Source organism: Atractosteus spatula, chromosome 1, assembly GCF_055471065.1.
Source record: "Atractosteus spatula isolate fAtrSpa1 chromosome 1, fAtrSpa1.hap1, whole genome shotgun sequence".
NCBI classification, from domain to species: Eukaryota; Metazoa; Chordata; class Actinopteri; order Semionotiformes; family Lepisosteidae; genus Atractosteus; species Atractosteus spatula.
The window spans coordinates 34040946-34066099 of NC_142706.1; the positions used below are offsets into that span (position 1 = coordinate 34040946).

At 34.4% G+C, this 25154-nt stretch overlaps 1 protein-coding gene across 1 annotated transcript in view; it reads right to left on the minus strand.

The window, feature by feature from the left end:
- Positions 1-25154, minus strand: part of stim2b (stromal interaction molecule 2b) — an 82719-nt gene that overhangs the window by 22496 nt on the left and 35069 nt on the right. Inside the window, exon 2 of the mRNA XM_088919148.1 lies at positions 14018-14148. Coding sequence (XP_088775274.1) covers positions 14018-14148 — 131 coding nt within the window. The remainder of the gene's footprint in view (positions 1-14017; positions 14149-25154) is intronic.

Sequence of the window (25154 nt, forward strand, 5' to 3'; positions counted from 1 at the left end):
AGGAAAAGTATCACATTACATACTGGCCATTTCTTCTCATTGCATTTTCATAGGAAATGCCATACAAAGATACCTGCTGACTGATTACGTTGTACCAGACATGAAAATCCTGACAGCCTAGAAAGATCAGTATCTGGTCAGTATCAGGCAAATCCACTCTTCACAAAACATTACTGCACTGTAATAAAGTTAACTATAAGACAGAATAACATTTGCTCTTTAACAAAAAACAACTGATGGAAATTCAAAGAAAAGTTAAATTGGTACATGAAAACAGGTGAAACATGAATCTGAAACTTTCCCAGACACATACAGTATGTAGTACATCTCAGATTTTCAAGACATCACCAGAGATACTAGAGGTCTGTTTTCTCCAGCACAACAGCTAAAAACAGGGATATTCTAAATAAAAAACAGGAAACAGGATAACCATTGTTTAGGAATCCATCTGGTGGTCTAGTGACCTTAGATTCCTATTTTAATATCTAAAACAAATAATCCCCTAACAAAAATAATACACTAAAAATGTTCATGATTTCCCATTAACAAAACTAGTTTTCTGAAGAACGTTCCTCTGTTTTCTCATTGGAGAAGAACAGAACTTTACTTTGTAACTCCAAAACTTTGTAATGCTTGAAATTATCTGGTGAAATTCTGTTAACATACCATGTACCTTTCCAAATACAGCATAATTAAAATCACTCAGCTCATCTGCAACTGAATCAACTAGGCACTTACTATCAAATGAGTAAGATGGGTCAAATGACCTTCTCTTATTTTATAACTGTTCTTATATAAAACAAAACAGAATCAAGAGCACTGTACATTTAAAAAGATAAATTTATTTTGTCTTCAAATTTGTTTTAAACTGCTAAATGCTTCCATTGCTATATCAGTATCACATGGAGTTAAAAAGTCTTATAATTTTAAAGATCTGAGAATAATAAAACATGCAGATAACACCAAAAGATACACAGGATAAATATTGTAGTTTACTTTTCCATCTGCTCAGTAAAATTCACAATAAAATCCAAAATTAAATCAACCATTCACATTTCAAAAAATAACATCACATTCATCATTAATGCATAGTGTATTTATACATTCCAAAATAGAAAAGTGACCTCAAATTTTAGTGTAAATTTTCAAATTTAAGTCAGTTTGCTTTTTCTTGCTCATTTTATTCAACTTTTCTTTAACTTTTCTTGTTCTCCAGAAACTTTTTCTTTTGCATTGACACTGGGAATGGGAATTATTCCAGGAAACATTTAGGGATTACATACATTTCCACGTGCCAGTGTTATACACAGTAAGATTAAAAAATAATGCTTATAAATAATTAATGTTAAGAGTTTGTTCTGAAATTTCCCTTGTTTGCTCTGGATTTCCAATTAAGCACATAAGGCTAAGGTGCTTAGGCTAAGGCTACACTTCAGCCAGGCTGCCATGCCCAGTCTTGAAAAGGCTTTATGTATGTATGAGGACACATAATATGAATGGAAACTGAGACTAAGACTATAATCAACGTACTATACACACCAGACATACAGTCTTTGTTTAGGGTAACTCCTCAGGTACTTTATTACAGATCAAATCTATGTTGTGAAGTTTTTAAACATTTTATAAGTTGAAAAACTTCATTTGTCTTGACCGTCTCATATCAAGACTTACATACTCAAGTCTACAGGAAATTCATAATTTTTCTGTGGGCCAGCAAAACATCTTTAAAGTAGCAGAACCTCTACAAAAAAAAACTGCAGGTTGAGAAATGCAGTTTATTTTTCCTGACATTCTAATAGTAGTGCTCTGAAGCCTCAAATGCTTTATGTAAAATCCAATCACTGTATTTCCTTAATTCAAGAACAGGCTGAATTAAGGAAACAAAAGAAACATGCTCAACAGATCACAACACAAACGATATACTTCACTCTTTCATTTCTATTTATATGTATGTTTCTGCATTAAGTCAATAATTATTTTTCTTTTCTCTCATTGTCAGAATCTCTAACAAGTAGCCTAGATGAAAATTAACACACACACATACACAGATAATGAGGGGCTGTCCAACAGAAGTTGTTCAGAAAGTTACAAAAGCAAAATGCATCACAATGCTTTATCAATGTTTAGCACACCAATCCTTTGTCAAGACATACAAACGTGATTTAAATAAGGTCTTATACCACCAAACAATAACAAGAAACATACAATCAGAGAAACAGTTCCGCTGAGAAAAAATAATCGGATTAGAGCGCTCTTCTATGTCAACACTGAAAGCAATATGAGACACAAATTCCTATTAAGAAAAAGTTAGAACAAATTTAGTTGATTAGAACATCATCCCTAAGAATCCTGACCCCTTAAACTACTCTAATTATGATAATGACTTCATCAGTCCCATGGGCTGACTGGATAAAACTCCACAGTCAGGCAGTCAGTGGAGTGCAGGGTGAGTTTTAGATACTCAAACATGACTGAGAATATGACAAAATATGGAAATTAAAATAACGGATCTAGTATTGCGCCATTATTTTCAAAGAGTTCATATAAATATTTCTGACTCCAATTTAACGTATTTTTAAAGCAACAAGGAGATATACAGGTAAATGTTCCATAAGCTATAAATCTAAAACAATTTAAATATTTTTGCACTAACAGAAAAATATAAAATATCAGTCTTATGTTGTATTATCTTGTATAACAAAATAAGATAAGATGTACCTTTATTCTTGGTGATATCTAACCAATCTTTTGAAAATGTGTAAGTACTCAAACTATTGTGTAAAACCTAAACAGATTAACTCCATTAACAAGGAAAATCTACTCCACAAAATAAAGTGGTTTAATTGGGAAGTAATTTACACTTCTAGTTATGGTCTTATAAAATCTATGCAAATAAAAATGACAGGGCAAAATGATAGCAAAATAATTTTGAATGGTTCCTCCTCCATTATCCCAGTTACATCCATTTATTTGCTAGTGGATGTATTTAACAGCATTAGTAAACCTGAAATACCTGCTCTTATTATCTAGATCATATCTTATCTCATTTAAATTTAAAATGGGAAATTTAAGTAGAAAATTCACTGTTGCATCAAACTGTAAAAAGGCCTGGCAGTGTATAACAATGTGGCTATGCACAGATAAAAAATCATTCTACTTTAGTAAATGTCAGATTATAAGGTTAGACAAAAAAGAATGCACTATTGTTTTTCTGCTATTGAGGGGAAGAATGCATAAATACGATTCTCTATTTTACTTCCAGACATTTGTGTAACTGTGCATCTACAAAATGATCATTAACAGTTAAATGAAGTCTAAGTATGTTACACCCAATACATAGAGAAGCATTTAACACCATGAAGCAACCATGATGAAAGCCCAGGGAGATTTCGAATCTTTTTTCTTTTTACAAATCAATCGTTTCATACAACATTTTAGGCAAGTATTCCAGAGAGTGCTAATTGAAAACAAATGACAGATTTATAGCAATTACAACATAATTATAGTTCCTTGCATTTATATAGCACTTTTCGTCTCACTACACAGCAGAATGTAAATGAAAATGCAAACTTGCTAAATCAAAAACCATTTCCCTGATTGCTTATGTTGACTTTACACATGTGGTAGATAAGCAAGTGATTTTCTGTTTTAATGCTGAGCACTACCTGCGTTAATGTACCTGGAAGCCATACAGTACCTGGACTCAGAATACAAACATATTCAGAAACACCACAGACCCAAAGCAGCACAGAAAGATGCATAATAAGAGGTGAAAGGCGCATAATAAGAGAAAGAGCCAGAACAGGAAACAAACTGACTTTAGTGCAAATCATGTATCATGCTGAACTAGATCCTAAGATACAGAAACGACAATGAAGATCTCTTTTTAGGATTTCAGAACCTTAAAATCAACATTTTAGGGGAGAAGCTGGAAGAGGATAATTTGTGGAAAAATCTCATGGAGCCATTTATCTCATAGTAGACTGATAAATCAACTGAAGGTGATTATTAAACATGTATGCACACAAACAATACTTGTTTATTAAAGTGGTTTATAATGGTTAGTATTTGCATTAGTGATGCAAAATTGCCTATTTAACACAAGCCTAGCTAAACAGATGCCCTTTAGCTAAACAGATTCATTTACAGTGTCAGTGAATCTCTGGTAGGTTTGCTATACATTCTTCTTAACATTTCATGTTCCTCAGCTCCACATTTCATTGATGGTCAGTGCAGTTTCAAGCAGTGAAATTAAGTCATGGATATTTAAACCATTATCATGTCTGAATGGAAAAAATGAATATATATATATACTGACAGTCTTATTAAATTTAAAATGTGCATAAATGGGCAGACTTTTATATCTTTACTTACAACTCATTTCTTTCTTCAGTCTTTACCTTAAATTAGAGAGTCACCAAAATATATTTTTAAGGCAGGTGGTTTTATCAGGAGGCAGAAATTCTACTGAGTTATGTGCTACAGCATACTGTAATTCCCCCAAGCTATGATGTAAATGTTCAAAAAATGTCTTGCTATGCATTATCCTTTTAGTAAGATTATTAGAGTATTCTGTTACATTATACTGAATTTATATAAAAGCAAATTAATGAAAATCAAAGTGTGGTACTGTATGAATAAAAAACTTGCATTAGAACACAATGAACAAAATTCCCTTTTAAAATAACACATACAGTATAGTGTATTACAGATGACTAATTACAGCTGTATCATCTAATGTTAGTTTATTTAACTTTAAAAGTTAGTATATTTATTTTATCATTATTGTATTCAAGAGAATTTCTGGAGATCAACAAGAGACAGCAAGATGACATTTTACTTTAAAATGAGTATCCAAGTTTTTGATGTCGGTTCTGGGACAGGCCTACGTTTAGTTTCATTGGCCTTTGGTTATAATTATTAACTACACAATATCTACCGAAAATTAGGTAAAACTAAGCAGTTATTTTGTTGACCTGAAAGTTTTATAATGACATTCTGCCATGTTAACTTATGGAAGAATGCCATTAATCACATTAATTGCAATTAAAACTGCAGTTTAAGTTAAGACACATAGTTTGAACAAACACTTTATACAGTTTTGACAGAAATTAATTTAACACAGCTGGACTTCCTCCTTTTAATAATATAATAAGTATTCTATAATTTCAAATGTATTTCTGCAAACCATAAGTCTTTATATCATGCACAAAAATAATTTGCATTACATCAATGCTACTGTGTCTATCTTTCTAAATTATGACATTGTAAATGTCAAGAATTTTTAATAACTGTATATTAAAGATGTTTTATTTCAGCTGTATTAGACTACCCCTTATCTTTCAGAGATGATACAGTACGTGCACATTAGAAAGAAGCATGTTTCTTAAAAAAGACTCTAACCACAAAGAATACATTTTAACAGAATTGATGACTTGCTAACATTAAATGAAGCACCCCATGAATTATATGGAAATGAAAAAGATTGAAGAAATTGTTTATATTCCCATAAAGCTTTCTACTCAACTTTCTGATTAATATGTCTAACAAGATCCCACAAAATCCTTTCATGCTCTTAAAATGTTTTATGTAGTTTAGTCCTTGGGCACATTCCCACTAAAATGGTTTGTCCTCAGTGAATCATTCAGCTAGGACTACCCACTTAAAGAAAACCAGCTGTTCATTTGTTATCACGATGAAAATCCTGAAATATGTTAATAATACCAGGAGGAATATGGATATGACAAAAAATAATTATTTAAAATAATACAGAATATTTTCTTTTCTTCTTTCAATATACTGCATCAGGTTTTCATAAATTAGTGCACTACAGCCAGCAGCCATATCACCCTGCAACTCACAATTGGCAACCCACTGAAGCTACGCAGGTGTGAGCTTGGTCATTACCTGGATGGGAGACCTCCTGGGAAAAACTAAGGTTGTTGCTGGAAGAGGTGTTAGTGGGGCCAGCAGGGGGCACTCACCCTGCAGTCCATGTGGGTCCTAATGCCCCAGTATAGTGACGGGGACACTATACTGTAAACAGGCGCCGTCCTTCGGATGAGACGTAAAACCGAGGTCCTGACTCTCTGTGGTCATTAAAAATCCCAGGGCGTTTCTCGAAAAGAGTAGGGGTGTAACCCCGGCGTCCTGGCCATTGGCCCTTACCAATCATGGCCTCTTAATAATCCCCATCTATGAATTGGCTTCATTACTCTGCTCTCCTCCCCACTAATAGCTGATGTGTGGTGAGCGTTCTGGCTCCAGGTGGATGCTGCACATTGGTGGTGGTGGAGGGAATCCCCATTACCTGTAAAGCACTTTGAGTGGAGTGTCCAGAAAAGCGCTATATAAGTGTAAGCAATTATTATTATTACAGTCTTTATCTGGTATCTAATACAATGTAAAATACTGAGTCTCTGTGTATAGGAGACTATTCAATGATGCATAATTATTAGACATCTTGGACACAATGAGAAGTGACTATACTGTATATATACTGTATATGCTGTGGCCATCAACAATTGGAAAGCCTCCATTATTGCATTCTACAACTATATAAATTATGTTATGAACACAGTTTAATGTGGGTGGAAAGACACCAAGCTTGTCATTAAGCATTCTTTAATTCGCATTAATCACTTTTCAAAAATGTGATTGTGGCAACTCAAAGTAAATGGTACATGAGCAACTAAATTGAAGCACTGTAGAAAAAAAAATCTACAGATAAACAGTTTGTCATGGAATACCTTCACTGATATCATCATTAAAATAATTTGTTCCTTCTTTGCATCTACAAAGCTAAAAGACTACTTCAATGTACTTTAAAGTTCCATCAGTGTTAAAAATAAGCTTTAAAGAAAATGGCCTAAAATTTCAGTAGATTACCACAGGATTGTGTCCCTGCATAAAGAAAAAAAACTTTATCAAAGAGTAAAACGTTGTGAAATGCCTAATGCTCTTGGACACAGTTATATATTAGTGTACAGGGCTTTTTGTGGTTTGGCAGCCATTTTGAAAACACATCTGTGAAACTGACCCAAACGTGTGCTTTAAATTAGGACTACTACTTTTGAAAATTAAAATTAATTTGGGAATTACAACATGGTACCTTAGTATCTTAAACTGCTCTAGTCAACTATTAATGTCTTTAAAAATATAACAATTACAAGAACATTAAGGATATGCCCTTTGTGTTTTATTTGGTGCTTACTTTGTGTGCAACAACATCTGTTATAAAAAATGGCTCATTAGCGTTTAGCTTCCTGATACTTCATACTGAAATTCTGCTGGAACACTACACCAAGCATTTTCTTCCATGGGATAAAAGGGAAATAGCTGGACTGTACTTTCATATCTCTACCTTATGAATGCTTCTTTTGGAAACCTGTTAATTCAATACCAAGAAGAAAAATGGATAGATTCCAGAACGTGTTATTTATTTTTTGAATGGATATAAGTAACAAAATAAAAATGAAAGACTCAGCTGGCTGTAGTGTAATCTTCAGGGCTGCTTTAACTCCAGACATGTATTTTGTTCTTGGTATTTGGAAGTGATGCAATCTGATCTTTTTAAGTGACTACTTGGCAGCTTCTAGTTCTGAGGATCTCAGAACTGGAACACACCTGCCATCCCCTGTGACTGTCCTTTAACATACTTCAGGACATTCCTTTCCAAAGAATTATCAGGCCCTTCCTTCTTCGTGCCCTTCGTGTTATTCAAAACTACCCCTTTCGTACCTTTTCTCTTAGGTTCTTCAGTATTTTTGCCAGATTGGATACTTCTTGCAATACTGTAGTTTTTCCTTCTTAGAAATCAAATTTCACCTGTGCTTTTAATATTATTTTCCCATTGTCCAGATAGCAATATACACAAAGTCACTTTTATCATCGACCAAAAAGGTTGTTTTCAAAATAGAAATTGGCAGGTCCTATTTGGATTTTTATTTACTGGAGATGAGGGAAAAAAAACAACACTTCATAAGATGTTCCAACCTTTGGAAGGGTCATTTCACACCAGCTTTGCTCACTACTACAATCCTTTTACCAGCAAAGAAGAGAGGATTCATCCTCCAGAATCTGTGCTCACAGATCATGTCTCTTAAACTCCAAGCCTACAGTGTCAACCAAAGAGCTACAAAAATGGAGGGAGGATAATTTAAACCCTCATGGATGACCATACAAGCTCAAAAGTGCTTGGCAAATTAAATGAATCCCTGTTCAGAAGAAATCTAATGACACCCGGGCTGATACAAACCCACCCAGCCCCTGCAGCTTTCTGTCATACAGTATATGTGCTGGCACTTGGGAAATCTTGGTCACCATCAGTCAATGATACAACCCAGATTCAAACAAGCAGTGTCTTCACTATAGATGAGGGTTTGCATTTTGGGAGACCAAGATTTTTTAAACCCAATAATATGAGACTGTTAAAATTCCATAATGCATGGTAAGAATATTGTGTCATCAAATATTAATTAAAATTGCCACATATAGAAAAGATTAAACAAATCCTGCTGCAATTAGTATAAAGAAATGTTATCTTCTTCAGGAAGTATTACATGAATAAATATTTTTCAGTTTCATAACCTGTTGTATGCCTGGAAGAAAACGGTAGCATATTTCATTTACTGTACTATGCAAATCTTTCACCTCTTGTGCCATTTATTTCCGAGCTGCTTATTGACATTAATCCTCCTTTATCTACTGAACATAACTAGTTGTAGTCTCCTAATTATAACTTATTTTAGCAAGAGTATGTTGTAATTACCCCTGCTGAAAAGTCTCATCAAAGCTGATTGCCCAGTAGTAATGTATTAGGACTGCATGCTTAACATCTACATTTCTGAAAATATCTCCTTGTTCCTTCACATACCTTTGTAAAAGTATGTTTTGTATGATTTAATTATTAAGGAAACTCATCCTGTACAAGAACAGCAGCCATGTAATTTAACTGAAAAAAAAAATGGTTAGCCTATATACCACTTCTTAAAGGACTCCTGGAAATTACAGAACATTTCTGACCACTGTTGATGACAACGTGGATATCTGTTAATCTAAAGAAGAACTTCTGAAGTCCCTTTTTTAGCAATTTGGAAGGCCTGCTTGAAGCTTCACCCCACTATTGCTTATTATGCATGACGACAAGACAAACAAAATAAAACATTCTCATATTACAGATCTGTAACTACTGCAAGAAACAATACCTTACAAATCCAACCTGACAAGGCCCGTGAATTTCTTCCAAATTTTGGAAGCTTTGTGTCAATATACGGTACAAACACTGAAATATTTTTACAAGTATGATCTTTAGTTACCGAAGCTGGATCAGAAATGCAAAGAAAAAATGGCAAGACATTTAACTAGGTTTAGAGTGGTGTTCAGAGAAAACGTTATTGCTATTGCTTCCAACACTGAATAAGTCAATAATATCTTACCTTTATGACTACAGTATGTCCATTTGTAGCTGACTATACCATTAAAGAAACTCTGAACCTCAGTAATCCAAATAAAAACATTTAAAACATTTTGCTGAATTTTCAAAATACAAATTTACTTATATCAAAACTACCTAAACATTTTTTGCATCTGTAGCAGCTGATACCAGCATACAGATGTCAAGGGGTCTTCTGTCATTTTAAACATTAAATTACATTAAATATACTGGGCAGCTGCTGGAACTGCACACCCTATAATGTAATTATAACAAGCAACACCAAGCACTAAATTCAGAATTTAGGGAAGCATCAGCCTATTATAAAGCACTTAGGCTAGCTAACTGCAGTCCTCTGAAGCAAAACATGCAAAAACTGCCAAATAACACAAGCATTAAAAGCTATTATATGAAAATGCTGCAAAATAATTTCATACCGGTATGCCCACTGCTCAATTAAAAGTATGTGAATAAAGAGGGAAATAAACAAAAACCCTCTTTACTTTTTTCCCCAACTTTCTCCTCTTTCTGTGGTACAGAAACTCATACTCAAGCTAAGAAAGGTAAGGCCTGCTTAATGCAAATCTAAATGCATAAAAGCAGGCTATTTTTGGAAATGGAGTTGGTCGCACTCTTACCTCTGGACAATAAATGTTACATTAACATCCCAGGATATCGAAAGGAGACAAAGGGCTATGGAATGTGGCTATAGAACCAAGTAATTTTGGTTGAGGTGTTAAACCAAGCATTATATTAACAATGGTCATAATTATACTTTTTAAAATGGCTTTATATATTTTCAATTTAAAATTAAATTTGGTTGGCTTAGGCTCCTCCTTAGTATTAATTGGTTTAATTGTTTTAGCAAATTATCACTTGGCTACCAGATGTGCTCATTAGTTAACTACTGGGAACACAAAATGTTGAGTAAGTGACAATTACTGTATATACCAAAGATGGCCAAGAATGGAATCTGCATTGTTCATCCTGAAACTGAGGTTCAACTAATGGATACAATTTCTTCTGCAGCACTCTGGCATATGCTTTACAATGGAAGCTGAGGCATATGATTCCCCTTTAGCTGGAACACAACCCTTGGTCCACTTCTTAAAGATGGGCAACAACACCTCAGTTTGCCAAACCAGCAGTACTGTACCACCCTTCCACAGTATATTGCAAAAGTGCATTATTTCAGAAACCCCAAAGCTGTCCAGGCCTTTCAACATCTTCAGGTGAATCACACCCATCATGGCAGTCCTAACACCACAAAGGTATTTATACAAAGGATTCAATGACACCAGCCAAAGTAATACATCTGATCTCACTGGACCACCACCTATTATAAGAAGGGTGTATTCACCAGGATGAAGAGCTCCTCTAGGTGCTCCTTTCTCCTCTCTACGGTCTACTCCATTGTTGCCAAGAATGTCTGTTTAACCCCTAAGAGGCCACAGAACCATTTGCCAGAACACCTTGGAGGCTGTTTTGTATAGAAAATGAATACTCCCTCTGAACTCTTCTCAAATGCAGGCTTTCACTTCACCATTCACTGCAGTCACACCCAGCATGGCCAAACCATTCAGCCAAATTAAAAGATTGCAACCAAGCTCAGACACACCTTGAAAACATTTTGCAGCCACTCTGAATACACGTTCTAGACCTTACATAGGATAAAAGAGACTTTCTTCAGGAGGCAGAAGTTAAAATCTTTCAGACAACAGTTGCAATTACAGCAATTTTTAAGAACTCTGGAAAACATGTCCAGCAAGCCTTATAAAATTAATGTGGGAAAACAGTGATTCTCTAACCTATACTGCCTTCAGAAAACAATACAAAACGATGTATTAGCTTGCTCTACACTGCATAGAATTAATAAACATTAGAAATATCTAATAATCTCAGTAATACAGAACAAGTGAACAAACAAGGCTATAACATATTTAATCTTGTAGCTTTCTGATATATCACCAGCAGCTCCTTTGTAAAGGAACCTCATTGTCAGAATTCTCACAAGCTAACTGACACTAATAGTATGAAAATCTGTTGCAAGGCTCAAGCATAAATCTGTTCATTAAAACTGTCACAACAAATATTTAAATTAGCTTTTAGTGGCAGTAAAATGAGTATTTAATTTTTCTCGTTTAAATATTTTCTCTTTGAACATGGGACATATTGCCTTTTTAATGTGAAGTAATTCAATCACAAAGATCTATACAGTATGTCGGTTGCAACTGAACTCCCTTACTAAACTTGTACTTGAAACTGTCAATCATTATATAAAAGCATCAAAACACACATATTTTCCATTATAGCAACAACAGCAGTATCAGACACCCTAAATGTTCACCAAAATGTTACACAAATAAATTATAATGGCTTAAAAGACAGGTATGGAAATTTAATTGATTTTTATAAAACAGTACAAACTATTTGTACTGTCTACCCTAAAAGCAGTTAAGATTAGATTTGATATAGATATATTTCACACAAATATTATTTTCGACAGCAGAGAAAATAGACATTTAATTCTCCACCGATAAGACATTAGAATCCACCTCACCAAATGTGTTTAAGTAAAACATACTATGTCCTTTCATTACACTATAAATTAAAGGCTAACTTTGAATACCAGGATTTCACCTTTAGAAAACATATCCATCATGGTTTGTATGAACAGTAGATGTTTCTGCTGAACTTACAAATAAAGACAATCTGTACTGTCAGTGTAAAGAAAAATGTCTTGGAAAGGTAGAGGGGTTGGGAATAGTTCAGACATTGTTTCAGACATCACTGACAATGTTGCAGCTTTTCCAACAAAGTACTACAGCAGAAATGTACAAAACTGTGCATGAGGAACTTGAAGAGCTCTGTACAATATCAAGCTCCTTAGTGGAGGGTGTTCGAAGCATTATTGTGAATGTCTACGGGGCATATGCCTATATGATATTCTATTGTTTTAAATACTTTGGTCTACTAGTTAAAAGTTATACTTTTAAAATATGTTGTATTTACTAATGGTAATTTAGCAGTTGGCTTGATACATTCTAACAAATAGTAGTTTAATATATCCATATTGTTTAAGCATGGAAATTTACAACAAAATCAATAGCCATTTGAGAATGACCGATTCACCTCAAAGTATTCTCCATGAAATAGAATCAACCACAAATGTAAAAGTAATCCTAGTAATCAACACAAGCAAACTTAAAACCAGAAATTAGTTACTTTGTCATCAACAACGCAGATTAACATTAACTGCCTAAAGTTAAACACATTGTAGTAGTGCTGTCACTGCACTCCTCTATAATACACTTCAATGAAGTAGGAGGATAGTCATCTAGTATATTACTGTCTTTATTGAATGTTGGGTGTTGTAGATACAGTATCATGCAATATGAAAGGGTGCAGGGCCAGCAGCACACAAGAGAGCTGATAGCTTCAAAAAGGTGTATGTTTAAATATCAGTCAGAACCATGATATCATGAAGTAACTGAAAAGTAACAGATAATTTAGGTAATTGAATAAATCTGTTTGCACACTGTCACTGTTAAATTGGCTACTGTTGTCTACAGCTGACACGTAACTTGCGCAGCGGTTAGGGATTTTGAGTAGCACATAAAGCCACATTAACAAATAGTCAGATTTTACCCTATAATTATAAAACCCCCTATTAACTTCTTATAGTAATTGAAGATATTAAAGTATCAAAACAATAAATAAAAGTAAATAAGATGACTGTATAGGCTCACTTACTAGCTCTCATAGGTGTACTAAGATTTTTCAGAGCAAATAATTTTTTCCAATATTTTTTATTTTCCAAAGCCGACTGCGTAAAGCTGCCAGCACGTAAGTTGAGAGCGTGCAAGGTAAGAGTTGACTGTACTGTACTACACATTATTTCATATCAGTAGCACGAAACAACTATTTTCATTGTTATTTCATCTAAGAAAAAATATTAGAGAAGGACCAGGACTAGAAAATGCCATTAGCAGGGAACTAGAAGAGAAACACAACACCGCCCCTGAAGAACCCTAATCCTGCAGGTTTCAACCTTTAAATAGCCGATTACAAAAGACTAGGGAACAAATTCTGATGTTAAATTGCAAGTTATTTGCTTACTGAAATAATCTACAGATAATTAGGAACAAAAAGAAATACACCCCTCAGGAACAAGAGCACCCTTAATGGAACAAATATTGCTTAACTGGTTAATACTGTAGCTTACTAAAAGTAATCCCAATTATTGTAGGTATTAGTGTGACCTACAGTATAACGCTGCTGGATGGGGACTCTAATGGACCAGGGTTAGAGATCCCCTGAGTATATAAAAATGTTTTCATGTCTGCAAGAATATTTTAAGAAAATAATTCTAAATTTTATCAATACACGTATTGATAATATTACTGTACATATGTTCCATACTTCATAGATTCATAGAAGATTCCATAACCTGCTTTTCTGTTGGAAATGAACTGGAAACTTTCAGCTAATCACTTCACATAAAAGTTTTAAAGAGACGAAAACTCTAATAACATCTTTCATTCCTTTACAGTACCTCAGTAGAAAATGTTTACTGAGCCTCACCTCAACGCTTTCATTTACTTCGATGCCCCCATCTTTGTCATCATCAAGTTCTTTATGAATATGCCGCAGTGCTTCCAAACTTAATCTGTCTTCTTCACTCATACACGGTGGTGTCACGGTAAGGCACGGATCTGGAAAAACAAAGTCAAACAATATAAAATCAGTAACAGTGCCAACAGTTAACAGACGGCAATGCAGATTTTAGAACACTAAGGGCTTGTCAACTTGAAAGAATGGCATTTCTGTAGTAATAACTGTACCCACACTAGCAAATGTCGACAGTGCCCATGCTATAATTCAACATAAAAAGGTACAATCAAAAAGGAATAATCAAAAAGATAAACACATTTAGTTTTAGATCTACTTTAAGCAGGTTAAGACTGCTCTTGAAGATATTAATTTCTCTTTAGTCAAAGTACTGCACTGGCAAATTCAAACTTAAAAGTGAAATACAATCAGAATTTTTCTCAAGAACAGATTACATAATGATGATGAACAGGGTTCTTATATTTCATAAGATTTGAGAACTCTTGACATAAGGAACACCAGTGTTCTACTGTACATCATCATCATATGAGAAAGTCAAAATCTTCTGAAAACCTTGAAATGATGTTCAAAGGATCCATTTACACCAACTTAATTCTTTGGAAAGTCTGAATTAGAGAACTTCTGTCAATTGACCACATAGTAACCTTTTTTTGTTTCAATTTGTTACTCAAATCAATAAGCGCTAAAACTATAACAGTATTGAAGCCATTCAAGAAACAGGAAAAAATTACACTGGCTTGCCTCTGGCAGCTAGTGAGGAGTTTGTTTTAGAAGAATGATATCTATGTTCCATCCTAAGGATGAAAGCTACAGTAATACAAACATGTAACTCCTTTCTTTCATTCATATTACACTCCACCCTCAAGATGTATAGAAAAAAAATATTTTTTTCCCCAATTAACTGCATTATTTAATACATAATATACAAGAACACATACACTTTTGTGTTTTATTGCAACCTAAATTCAAAAATGGACTACATATTACATTTATTACAGTTCAATCTTTCACTTTGTAGCATCACATACTCACTGTCCTATAGTTTAATATACTGCCAAATGCGAGCAGCAAATGTTAGGAACCTATTTGAAATGGAGAACCTCCGAAATTCAGTTTTGTTTTATACACTACTCTTTTCGATATGGTAAAATTCAGGGTTGTATCGGGTTAAACTAAGAAATGTTCTTGTCAAAGTGTCTGCTTCCTTAGATCTTAGTATTTTGCTTTAACAGGATTTAAATACCCAGCATTCAGAATATATGCAGTCTAAATGTTGTTAAATTTAATACCTTTTAAAAACTATGACAAATTGCAGGCACAGGAACTTATTAATTAGGTCAGGCTATGACATGTATTTAGCAAAAGCTTTTTGATCCTCTAAACCACAATACTGCTACAATCTAGCAGGTACAGTAATTAACTAATTTCAGTTGTTTTTCTCAGTTCTTTTATCTAATGTGGATATTTACAGACCTAGAAAATCTGGTGCATTGAGATACTGGAGGATCAGCACATTATAATCTCTTCATTAATAGCATTTCCAAGATTGTATGAACATCTGCTGTTTTTTTTTATTTTTACTATGAATGAACACAACACTGACTTTTTTCTCAAACACAGGAAACAGAATGTGTTTTCTTCTTCGGTTTAATGTCAACAGCAACTATTTTTGTACATCTAGAAGTGGGTGCACAGTGGGTGTTTCAAACAACCCGATACCAGTCATTAGAACATAAGTAAAGTTACAAATGAGTGCAGATCAATCTATTCATTTTGCTTAATTGGTTCCTAGATGCTTACTGATCCAAGGATCTAATCTTCCACTTCTTGAAGTACCCCAAGTAATTTGCTTCAGCAACTGCACATATCAGCAGATAACTTGTTGTGCACTCCCAAATCCTTTGGTATAAACACCTCCTGTTTTTAAGTAGTGTATTTACATAATCTTAATCAATTGTAAGAGTACTGGTACATTTAGAAAACAAAAAAAGTATATTAATAGCAAATCATTCTTCATCTTAAACTTAGCAGATGTTAAATATTTACACCTTGCATTTTAAATGCTTAAATTTATTACTGTCACCTTAATGGTGATATGATTGTTATATTAAGTACATTTTAAAATATAAAACTTTGTGTATTGCCAGGTTTCAGGTCTGTGTCTGTATGTAAGCACAGGTGATTTAATTATACATATATTGTACTTCTCAAAGTCTTATTAGTTTAGTTATAGCTATCAAGTTTCCACAAAAAATTTGTTTTTACCCCGGTACAGATTCATCATCAAGAGCAGATTTCTGTGCACTCACAGGACAAGCTGAAAGAATACAAAATCAGTTTTTATCTCATTAAACAGAAAAGATCAACTTGTTAACTTGTTATACTTATTTTAACAGCAGACTAATAAGCATAAACTATAAAAATGATCTACAGTTTAGCGACTGCCCCTGTTCCTTGAGTTTCACTTGTTCATCAAAAGAACTGCTTAGCAATTTAAGGCTTGTTGTTTAACTCTACATCTTTACTTCTGTTGTGTCAAATTAACAAAAAATCTTAGAAAATATATTTTACTAGGCCCTAAAATCTATACTATGTAAGAAAAATATCTGCCTCAAAGAATTATACACTCTATTTTTGTACTTTACAATTATACCAAATCTATTTTTATTTTCTTGCTATATACAATATATATATAAAAAAACCTGCAATTACATTTGGAAGCACCAACTTGCTTTAAATATCCAATGATAGTTTTGCTTTAACTAGCCTTGTGTACAACTAATTTCATTCTATAGCATGAAAAAGCATGTAGATTGTAGATTGTCAAGTGTTGCATGAAAATGTGTTAACTTTTAGGTTTTTTTAATAAAACCTCTTTTACCAATTTAAAAGCTGGCTTTATTCATTTATTCAAAAATAAAATAAATAAAAATAGATTATACAAATGACTAAAATATGCAAGAACATGTGTTTAAAGAATGTTCCTTCAGGCCTTACTTCTAAAATTAAATCCAAGATATTAGATACTCTGAAATGGAAACATTGCTGCTGATTTCTGTGATCTAAAACAAGATCTAACAAAACTGCAATGACATAAGTCAGGTTCTGACCCATTCCAAATGGACAATTTCCTTCCAAAAAGGACTTCAAAATTAGTCTGTCAAACTGAAATAATTATAATAAATAATAATGATGGATTTATAATAAATAAATTATAATAAACATAGTATTGTTTATAATATATTAGAAGCAGAAAGGTGGGTGAACAGATCATACAAATTGGAGCACACAAAAGCTTGGTGGAAATCCCAAAGTATAAAGAAAGACCAACTGGACCTTAACAAAACTCCCATGCTTACAAGCATTCAGGCCTGAAGTGAATATTAGATTATTTTTCTTCACAGATTCAACCACGGCCTGGTTGAAAAGTGGGTAGCTGAGCAACTTCAGACTTGGTAGGTCTAAGGTACTAGAAGATTACTCATCTAAATTTATAACATACAGCAGGGTCTTGTGTTATGCAAAAACAACTGTTCACCATTCTGTTTTGTTCTTGTATATTCTTGATATAAAGCCCATTCAACTGCCAATTAACTCGAAACTTGATGCCTTGATTTGAATGACAATACAGTTTCATATAGTGATAAAAATTCCAGATGCCTTGGACTTAAAGAGTACTTAACTCCAGATTTGGTAAGCATTTTCCCCAGGATATTTGAAAACCTTTTTTTTTCCCAAATGGTTGCATCAAAATTGATGAAACTGCAGTGCGGTTTAAAAACTGTTTAACAAGTCCAAATATCACCAGTATTGGCATGGGATAATGCAATTACAATATTGAACAACAGTGCTCTTATGTTCAGTAAGGATGTCTGACTGCCACCCCCTGAGTAATTCTAAAATTCCACAAAGAAGTTTCTGAATAATCAGTTAGAGTGGATATAAAAAGTCTAACACACCCTTATTGAAATTGCAGGTTTTTGTGATGTAAAGCCAGAAATCAAGATAAATCATGTCAGACATTTTTCCATCTTTAATGTGACCTTGCAAACAACAAAATTCAAGAGAAAAACAAATAGATAATTATTAGGAAAAATAACTGAAATGAAAAAACCTACAACACCCTGGTTGCATAAGTGTGCATCCCCCCCAACTAATACTTTGTGGAAGCACCATCCATTTATTACAGCAGTAAGTCTTTGTGAATACATGTAAGTCTCTATCAAATTTGCACACCTGGACTTTGCAATTTTATCCCACTCTTCCTTGCAAAAAAGTTCAAGTTCCCCCTGGCAATATGAAGATCTCCTGTGCACAGCCCTCTTTAGGTCATTCCACAGGTTTTCTATGGGATTGAGGTCTGGGCTCTGACTGGGCCATCCCAAGACTTTGACCTTCATTTTCTGAAGCCATTCCTTGGTTGACTTGGATTTGTGCTTTGGGTCGTTACCATGTTGGAAGGTGAAATTCCTCTTCATCATCAGCTTTCTGATGGAGGCCAGCAGGTTTTGTGCCAAAATATCTTGATATTTGGAGCTAAATACTATCCCATCTATCTTGAATAGAGCCCCTGTCCCAGCTGAAGAGAAGCAGCCCCAAAGCATTATGCTTTCACCACCATGCTTCACAGAAGGTATGGTGTTCTTTGGGTGATGAGCTGTGTTGTCTTTTCACCAAACATATTTTTTAGAATTAAGGTAAAAAAGTTAAAAAAAGTTAAAAAAAAGTTCACCCTTTGTCTCATCAGACCATAAGACATTTTCCCCACATATTTTAGGGTGATTGAATCGAGTTTTTGGCTAAATTTAGACGGGTTTGGATGTTGAGAAATGGCTTCAGTTTTGCCACCTTACCCCATAGCCCAGACATGTGCAGAATATGGGAAATTGTTGTCACATGCAAGGAGTGACCAAGAAAATTGCAGGAATTTCCTGCAGCTCCTTTAAAGTTGCTGTAGGCCTCTTAGTAGCCTCCCTGATAAGTTTTTTCCTTGTCCTGTCATCAACTTTGGAGGGTTGTCCTGATCTTGTCAATGTCCCTGTGGTGCCACATTTTCTCCACTTACTGATGATAGTCTTCACGGTGCTCCATGGTACATCCAATACCTTTGATATTCTTTTATACCCCTCTCCTTATTGGTACCTTTTAACAATAAGAAATTTTGTCAGCTCCTTGCGGACCATGGCTATCCCAGTAGGATGCAACCACGAAAGTTTCAAGGAAATCTTACAGGAACAGCTGATTTTTATTCGGTGTAAATCAGAATCACTTTCATTGTTGGCAGGTGTACGCTACTTACCTTTGGACATGATTTTGAAGGTGATTGGTTAACTCTGAACACCGCTACAGCCCCCATTATAAAACGGTGTGCACACTTATGCAACCAGGGTGTTGTAGAGTTTTTAATTTCTATTATTTTTCCTAATAATCTATTTGTTTTTCTCTTGAATATTGTTGGTTGCAAGGTCACATGAAAGATGGAAAAATGTCTGACATGATTTATCTTGATTTTTTTGGCTTTACAGTACATCACAAAAACCTGACATTTCAATAAGGGTGTGCAGACTTTTTATATCCACTGTAAATACTAAAATGGTTTATTCACATATTTAAGTGGTTCAGTGAAGGACAAGCAGATCTGCATTGTTGATCTAAATCTTCAGGAAGTATAGTTTTCTTAATATTCAAACTGTTTAAACACTGTGCAACCACTTAACTTCAATACTGACTGGTATGATCATGGGCAGCTACTGCTGGACACATGACAATTAGATGTCTATATTATTGTCACATTGCCTTCCCACATCACTTCACAACCTAGACATGTGTTGGTGCATCATGTTGGATGTCATATTAGTGAAGACAAATAATTCTTGCACATTCTCTGTTTCTAGCATTATTCTATAACAACTTTAATACTGCATCCTGACTATAGTATTTAGCAACAACGAGACTTGAACAAACAGTTCAAACTCTTTGTCTTGCTTTCATGATAATGAACTAGATTCCAGTACACAGAAATACCAGATGGCCAGATGTCATCAAAATTTCTCATGATAATAGCAAACTTTCAAAATCTGTCAGCAAAGCACTAGAACTGACACTGTGGGTTTTATTTGCAGTTTTTGGTTTCAGAAGTTTTAGAAGCTTTTAGAAGTGATCTCTTTATTAAAATGTTCTTACTAGCTACAGCTATGGAACAGTGACCTTCAACAAACACTAATCTCTCTAACCACAAAAGACTGGGAAGCATTTTTCCATCAACAGTTAAGCTGTCACTGTAAATGAGAATTTGGTCTCAACTGACTTATCTGGGTAAAAAAAAAAGTAAAGCTCAGTCATTCATTACCGGTATGGCATTAAACCAACCTAAATTTAATAACCATTGATTAACAAAATTAAGGCCAGCTATGTAGTTTATATTACATTAATAACCTGACTAGATATTTCTCTGCATTGTGTATTGCAAAGGACTGAAATTATGGAAGTATTATGGACGTTTTTGCATGACAATCTGAAATCAAAACATCTCACAAAATGATTTAATCCATTCCTACATCTTGCATTTTGAAGCATGTCTGCTGCAGTAAACAGGAAATCTGACATCCAAAAACAAAAACAGATGTTCACTCAGTAATATTAGTGTTCAATACCATCTCAGAATTATCAGAAACATTTAAATAATGGAAAAAAACACATTTTAATTTGTTTACAGCTATGAGTAGTCAATGTTTTCAAAGAGTTAAGTTAGAGTTTTCAGTTTGTCGTGGTTCAACTGCTCTAATTAGATGTCATTACATAGTACTACACAGCCTTGGCGTATATTGACATCACTTTCTCCAATATTCAATACTTAACATTTTACAATGTATTCAATATGCACATTAACCTTTCATTATGCACATTAATAACCTGCCAAAGGTTACAAGTAATGTAACATCAGTCGGTTGCATCAGGCAAATGCCATTCTATCTCATTCTCATAGGGGAATTTCATGTTTAAGATGCTGTATTGCTGATCTACTCATATAAACACCTGCAAAAGGCAGAAATAGAAGAGCAACCTTGTCCTCTGTCAAATTGCTTTGACAGGGCAGCAGATATTCAGAAAAGATAATGTTAGGCTTTTAAAACTATTATACCTTTTTTTTATTCTTACACAAAATACACAGACCATATCATATATTCTGATGGTCTGTACTGCTCCTCTACGTACTCCAAAATCTCCTCTTCACTTGCATGGTGTGTACTGTAATATTATTCAGCGGGAATTTTGGATCTATGTTCAGACCATCACAACATTGTGTTTTTTTGGATAACAATATCAAGCCCAAAAGGTACATTTATGAGCCACCTAGTTCATATTTTCTGTCTTTTAACCTCAAATGAAACTCAAAGGTTTAAAATGAAGTGATACTACTAGTCACTGTTCTTTGGCTTATCACTTCAAAACTTGTCACACAAAATGAAAAAATGGCAGCCACAGAAAATCAAGTGTTTTAATTTCTAAAACACCTCTGGCTGCAGCTGTTATTCTCATTCCTGCTCGAGATTCCCACTAAATTCATATTTAGTACATGGCGGTACATTTTACTTTTTAGGAAAATGGCAATTTCAGATAAGCATCATTAAGATGAGTTGTTTTATCAGAAAAATGGAAGCACAGTACTACAAACACAAAAGCAAAACTATGACACCTAATAAATTTTAAATATAATATTCCTCAAGAAGACCACTATTCTATTTCTTCAAATAATGTAAGACTTTTATTTGTTTATGAATAAACAAAGGCATCAGTGAGTTTACTGCCATGGCAGTTAATATGACTATTAAGATATGTCTGACATGACTCCAAATATCAGAGGATGAAAGGTGATGGTAGATACATCAAAAAGGCCACAAATAGGTGCTACTGTAGCTATAAATAACAGCTGAGTTAAAGCTCTGTGAATAGGGTGACCTAAGAGCTCAATAACATTGTAGAAACTAAATGCTCAAAAAATACTACTATTGTCTATATTCCTATCATGTTTCCTCCTTAGAAAGAAAATGATGTCCTAAATGTGTCACTCCATTGAAATCTTAATAGCTAAAGATATTAGGACATATTTTTAAGAGTAAAGAATGTGTTTTAGTTATTAATAACTACAGTGGAGGAAAAACAAAACCATCATTGAAAACACTTTTCTTGTAAGGACCAGAGGGAGGCTTTATTAATTTTGATTTCAGCTGACTATGTTCATTAATAACCAAGCAAGTGGTTAGAGCTAAATGGGTCCACCACTATATGTGTGCGGACCGCAGGGGGAGGTTATTTTTGGTGTATGGCAAAAGCTGTGTATCTGTGAAATGGTTATCATACATGAGTATGAAACCAAATTTTCTTTATTTTTGTATCTCACTCTCCTGGTTGAATCTTTCTTGAAGCTTTACCATAATGCCTTTATAAAAAGGACATATTTTGAAACTTTCTAATAAAACAAAAGCATGAACAGCATTTCTGAAAAACAATGGATTTGACTTTTTTCTCTGCAACAAATTTGTTTGTTTCAGAATTATTACTTATGTTTGTGTCTCCATGTCAAACTTACCTGAAAGGGTATCTTTCCCCACTATAAAGGATGTAGAATGGAGCCCACACATGATTAATAGAGTTTATGTCTGGTGACAGACCAAACCACAGCAGTGCTGTGGAATCCTAGCTGTCTCTCCATCTTTGTGATACGCGGGATTTCCAACTTTCATAAACACGCTTTCTCCATTTGTTAAGATAACGATAAATATTCCTCCTGCAAAATGAAATGACAGTTCCTCTACAGAAAACCAGCTGTTACTATGCCCAGACTCATTCTGCATTCTACAAACTGACAAACATACTGTAAAAGTATGTGAAGTAAAGTGCAGAAAAAAATAGGCAGCACAGTGGTGCACTAGTAAGAATTACTGCTTCACAGTGCTAGGACACTGGGCTCAATTCTGGACCCGGGGTGTTATCTGTGTGGAGTCTACATGTTATCTCTGTGTTCATGCACGTTTCCTCCGGGTGTTCCAGTTTGCTCCCACCGTCCAAAGACATACTGGTAGATTAATTAGCTTCTAGGAAAATTGGCTCTGGATTTGGCATAATGTCCAGGGCTTATCCTACCTTGTGCCAGTGGCTACCTTGTGCCAGTTGCTTGCCGAGATAGAAGACGACTGGTGTTGTACAATACCACTTATATACACACAACTACTGTCTAAAGAAGAAATTACAGCTGACAGAGTAATACGTGTTTCCCACTACAGTCAATTAAATAAATGTCTACATGTATCTAAATATTACTCAAAATATGTTGCTTGAGAGAGACGAAAGTGACCCTGTACCCTGTTGTGCTTCCATCACAGTAGTTCATTTTACTGGAGTTAACCATCTTTCCACATCAGGAAATTGAATGGAAAAGGAGGGAACTGCTGTATATATTAGCTAAGAGTTTTCACCACTGTTTTTAATCACAAAAACAAAAAGGAGGTTCCCAGGGATATAAAAGATGCTCATGGGAGAATCCTACTGTGGCAAGTAACACTTTGAACAGTTTTGATATCAACAAAGTACAGTGCTAGGCTGGTAAGCAATCTGTGAATTGGAATATCGTTGTGTCTGGGCATTCAAAAAATGTTTAAATACACCTGTTCAAATTATACACTAAAAGTTATTGAAGTCTGCCAGGTATTGTTTAAAAATGAATAATATCTCCATGAATTACACTACATTTTGAACGAAAGAACAAATAATGAACAATAAAAGGTTTAATCCATGCGGAAAAGAGAAGAAAAGAATCACAACGTTTCGGCTGTTGAGCTGTCTACGGGTAGGGAAACGCCTTCTTCCACACCTGAAGAAGGCTCCAGAGCCAAAACGTTGTGTTTCTTTTCTTCTCTTTTCAGCGTGGAATAAACCAATACTTGTTTCTTTGCAGAAAACATGTTAACACAGCTACCTTCTTGAACTACTAAAAGAACAAATACATTTCATACCACTGGGTTATGTATACACTGTAACTCTCAAGCCCAGCTGTTTAGGGATCACAGCTGCAAACTGATAGTCTTATATCTCCATCCAGATTTAAATTAGATCTCTGCATTTAAGGTAGTTACATAGTGGGATTCCAAATACAAATAAGTGTAGATTTCCCACTTTCGGTTTAAAGTGTTTTACTGAATCCTCCATGTCCTTCTCTGGGGCATTTTCTTTGTTTTTGGTCTTTCTCCTGTCCTTCCCTCGACACGCCACCACCCAAATGAGCACATGCCAGATCACTCCATGTGCCAAACAAACCACTCATTAACTCCAATTATAACTAACCTCATCCTCTCTTCTTTTGAAAGAATGTTTTTATAGACACCCAATTCTACTAAATATGCAGCCATCAAATGATCAGTTCCTAAAACCCTCTAAACAGCACCCGTCTGTTACTTTTGGGTGATCTTGATGTACAAGAATGGTGGACTTTTCTTTCACTGAAATTGGGAAATCAGCCTAAATTCAATGTCTTGGTGATTTTTTGCTGGCTATGAGCCAATGGTTCTCCCCTTACAAAGTCTACCTTTTTAATGTGCCTCCTGTGTGTGGCTCAGCTACAGTATATCACATTTACAGATCCCTGACCTGCAGCTGATCTTACAGGTTTCAGTCATGTGATTATCATGTGAACAGAACAGCCACAATGAATATTAGGACGTGTCTATATACAATTCAATCTTATTTTTATTAAGCACCACTAGAAGCATCCCACACCACCAGTCACAATTAAAACAAGAACAGAGATCGGGTATGATACATTATTAATTAAAAAGAGGATAATATAAAAGAATACTCACAACATTTTTAGTTTAGATCTAGAATCTCTGTTATAGTTTTTATTGCCTTGTGTAGCACACACTTTCACATTAGTTTTTAATTATGTAAAATTTCATATAACTTTCAGCACACATTTTGGTTAAAGCCTAAGCTGAACATTCTTACGTAGGCAGTTCTTTGATCCTTTTCTTGATGTTTAGATTTTATTAACATGCTTGCCTTTAAAATGATGTATATTAATTCAATGTTTAAT